At 40.2% G+C, this 2,500-nt stretch overlaps 1 protein-coding gene across 2 annotated transcripts in view; it reads right to left on the bottom strand.

The window, feature by feature from the left end:
* LOC127419549 (phosphatidylinositol 4,5-bisphosphate 3-kinase catalytic subunit alpha isoform-like) overlaps positions 1-2,500 on the bottom strand; it is a 30,636-nt gene that overhangs the window by 23,380 nt on the left and 4,756 nt on the right. The window contains exons 2-4 of one of the 2 annotated variants that reach the window (XM_051661044.1): positions 754-978; positions 506-668; positions 179-388 (exon numbers count right to left, since the gene is read on the bottom strand). In XM_051661044.1, coding sequence (XP_051517004.1) covers positions 179-388; positions 506-668; positions 754-942 — 562 coding nt within the window. In that variant the 5' untranslated portion in view covers positions 943-978. Of the gene's footprint in view, positions 1-178; positions 389-495; positions 669-753; positions 979-2,500 lie in introns of those variants that run through there. The other variant, XM_051661045.1, reaches the window with a different exon arrangement.

Raw genomic sequence — 2,500 nt, 5'->3', positions numbered from 1 at the left:
TTTTCATATAATTCATCGCACTAAATGAACGTATGAAATTGACAGCCCTAAACAAAACTCTTTGATTTTAAACTGAGGGTTGAATTTTAATTATTGTCTGTAGTGATCAGCAGGCATTAACGTGGATATACCTGTATCCTGTTAACAGGATGAACTCGACACAGGACGGTAAACACACCTTTGTCGAGTTTGCTGTAGATGTGTTGCGGCAGGTCAGGTGATGACTCTACGTTAGGCGGGTAGACGTACAGCGCTTGTGTGTGTGCACCGCCACCCTCGCGCTCCTCCACCGCCTCTCTGCACACGCTCAGAATGTTCCGGCGGAACTCCTGAACTTCCGGATCCTTCACCAGCTCAAATTCACAGATGGGCATTCCAATGGCAAAACCTGAACACACACGTTTACACAGCTGTGTAAATGAGCACATGCTGCAGACTTCTGTTGTTTCATATGAAGCTCATTTTAATGACTACAGACTGGCAAACCCAACACACACACACGGACCGATCTCTCTGTTGAGTATTTTTTCTTCTCGGTTGCCCAATGGCTCGATGACTTTTAGGATGGGGTGAAAGAGTCGAAGGTCGCACAGTCGTCGTGTTTCATCGTAGAACTCCTCCCTCTCTGCTTCCTGTGTGACGCCCACAAAGATATAACACGACTCCTCCTGTCGACCAATCAGAAGAGTTATTTACAGAGGGGTGTTTACCTGCAGCAGGTGATAGGTGTATTTAGAGCAGTATGTAATGTACCTGTAGCAGGTGGTAGAGGGGGTATTTTCGGGCCTCACTGAACAGTTGTTGTTTTATGCTGGTCAGTGGAGCTTCTCTCAAACACTCCAGACTGACCAGGATCCCGTTGGGCAGACAGCAGTCCACCAGGATACGAGGAGGCATCAGGTGAAGCCCCCATAACTCTCCTGATGATGGTCGGGGAGCCATGCTGTCCCCTAACACACACTAACACACACTCAACACCTACACACACACACACACACACACACACACAGAGAGAGAGAGGATGCAGTTAGAGATTAGCATTCAAGGAATAGTTCACCTGGAAATGAAAGTTCTGTAATTATTTATTCATCCTGATGTCGGTCCAAACCCATATGACTTTCTTTATTACAACTGTGGCCATTGTAGCTAAAGTTTCTAAATGTATTTAGACTCCTATTTTTCATAATAATAATAAACTATAGTGTTTTTTTATTATAATTTTAGAAAGACCACAATGACCAGAACCCTTCAAGTGTTAAACGCTTCGAGTAAAGAAGACACACACACATGACACACACAGACGGACATGAATAACTCTTCTATAATGACTCGGAGGTCTATGTTTTAAATTATTCCTCCAACGACATATGTAAATACGAGTCCAGCAGCATCGCTAGGGGAAACACTGCGTCAGGTCCAGGGGGCGGTTCTAGCTTGTATGGCCAATGCGCCCCCAAAGTTGTTGACAGGGGGGGTCTGTGTGGGTACCTCGTGCCGCACCCCCTGCAAGATGCCACCCTGTGCGACTGCACATGTCGCCCATGCCTAAATCCGCTACTGGTCAGGTCAGTAACATCAGAAGTCTTTGGTTTCATGTGACTGACGTGACTTCATGATGGATTTGTGCTCTGTTTACAAGTTGATTTTATTTTTAGGTAAAAAACGACTTAAATGATGGTCTTTTCAACATACACAGTGATCATGTGCCTTCAGAAATATTTGGATTAAATGTGATGCACGAGTCGCATGGACTACTTTTATGACACTTTTGGAAATCGAGTATAAGTAAGTCATACAGGTTTGGAACGGCATGAGGGTGAGTAAATTATGACTTTTCTGGCCCTGGAAATCACAATTTGTATATTTCCAAATGCTTCCAGGTTTTCCATGATCATGGGAACAAAACTGTATAATCATTAATGTAATGAAATTACTTTTTCATTGAAAAAAGTAAAGTAAGGGATTACTCTTACTTTTTCAGTAATTTAATTACAGTTACTTCTGATGTAATTGTGTTAAATACTGTATTACACTATAGAACAATTCTATATAAAATAATAGTGAATTTAAAATAGAAAATATGTTAAAAATATGTTTTCTAATTTAACGCTGCCCCTTTAAATTATTTGGCCCGTTCATGAATAATTTATGTAATTAATTTGAAAGAATTAAAGGAACAGTTTCATATCTATCCTTGTATTTTTCATCTGGTCGAGGTTGATCAGGTTTTTAGAAGGTAATTAGTAATAAGTAATGCAATTACTTGAGTAATTAGTAATCTAATTACACTGTATAAAATGTAATTAGTAGTTTTAGAGTAACTTACCCAACACTGGTCATGATCATGTTTTTTCAAGCATTCAGTTTTAATCACTCACTGATTAAACAGACACTAGTGCTTTTAAAGTTCTCACATTCCTAAACCATCAGAATAAAATATCAATACATCATTGTTGATCATTAGTTAATCTCATAGGAGATACTGCAGGTCTTTTGTCCT

This window comes from Myxocyprinus asiaticus, chromosome 28 (genome assembly GCF_019703515.2).
Source record: "Myxocyprinus asiaticus isolate MX2 ecotype Aquarium Trade chromosome 28, UBuf_Myxa_2, whole genome shotgun sequence".
Classification (NCBI taxonomy): domain Eukaryota; kingdom Metazoa; phylum Chordata; class Actinopteri; order Cypriniformes; family Catostomidae; genus Myxocyprinus; species Myxocyprinus asiaticus.
Note: the sequence above shows the minus strand (reverse complement) of the source record. Positions and strands in the feature narration are given on the sequence as shown.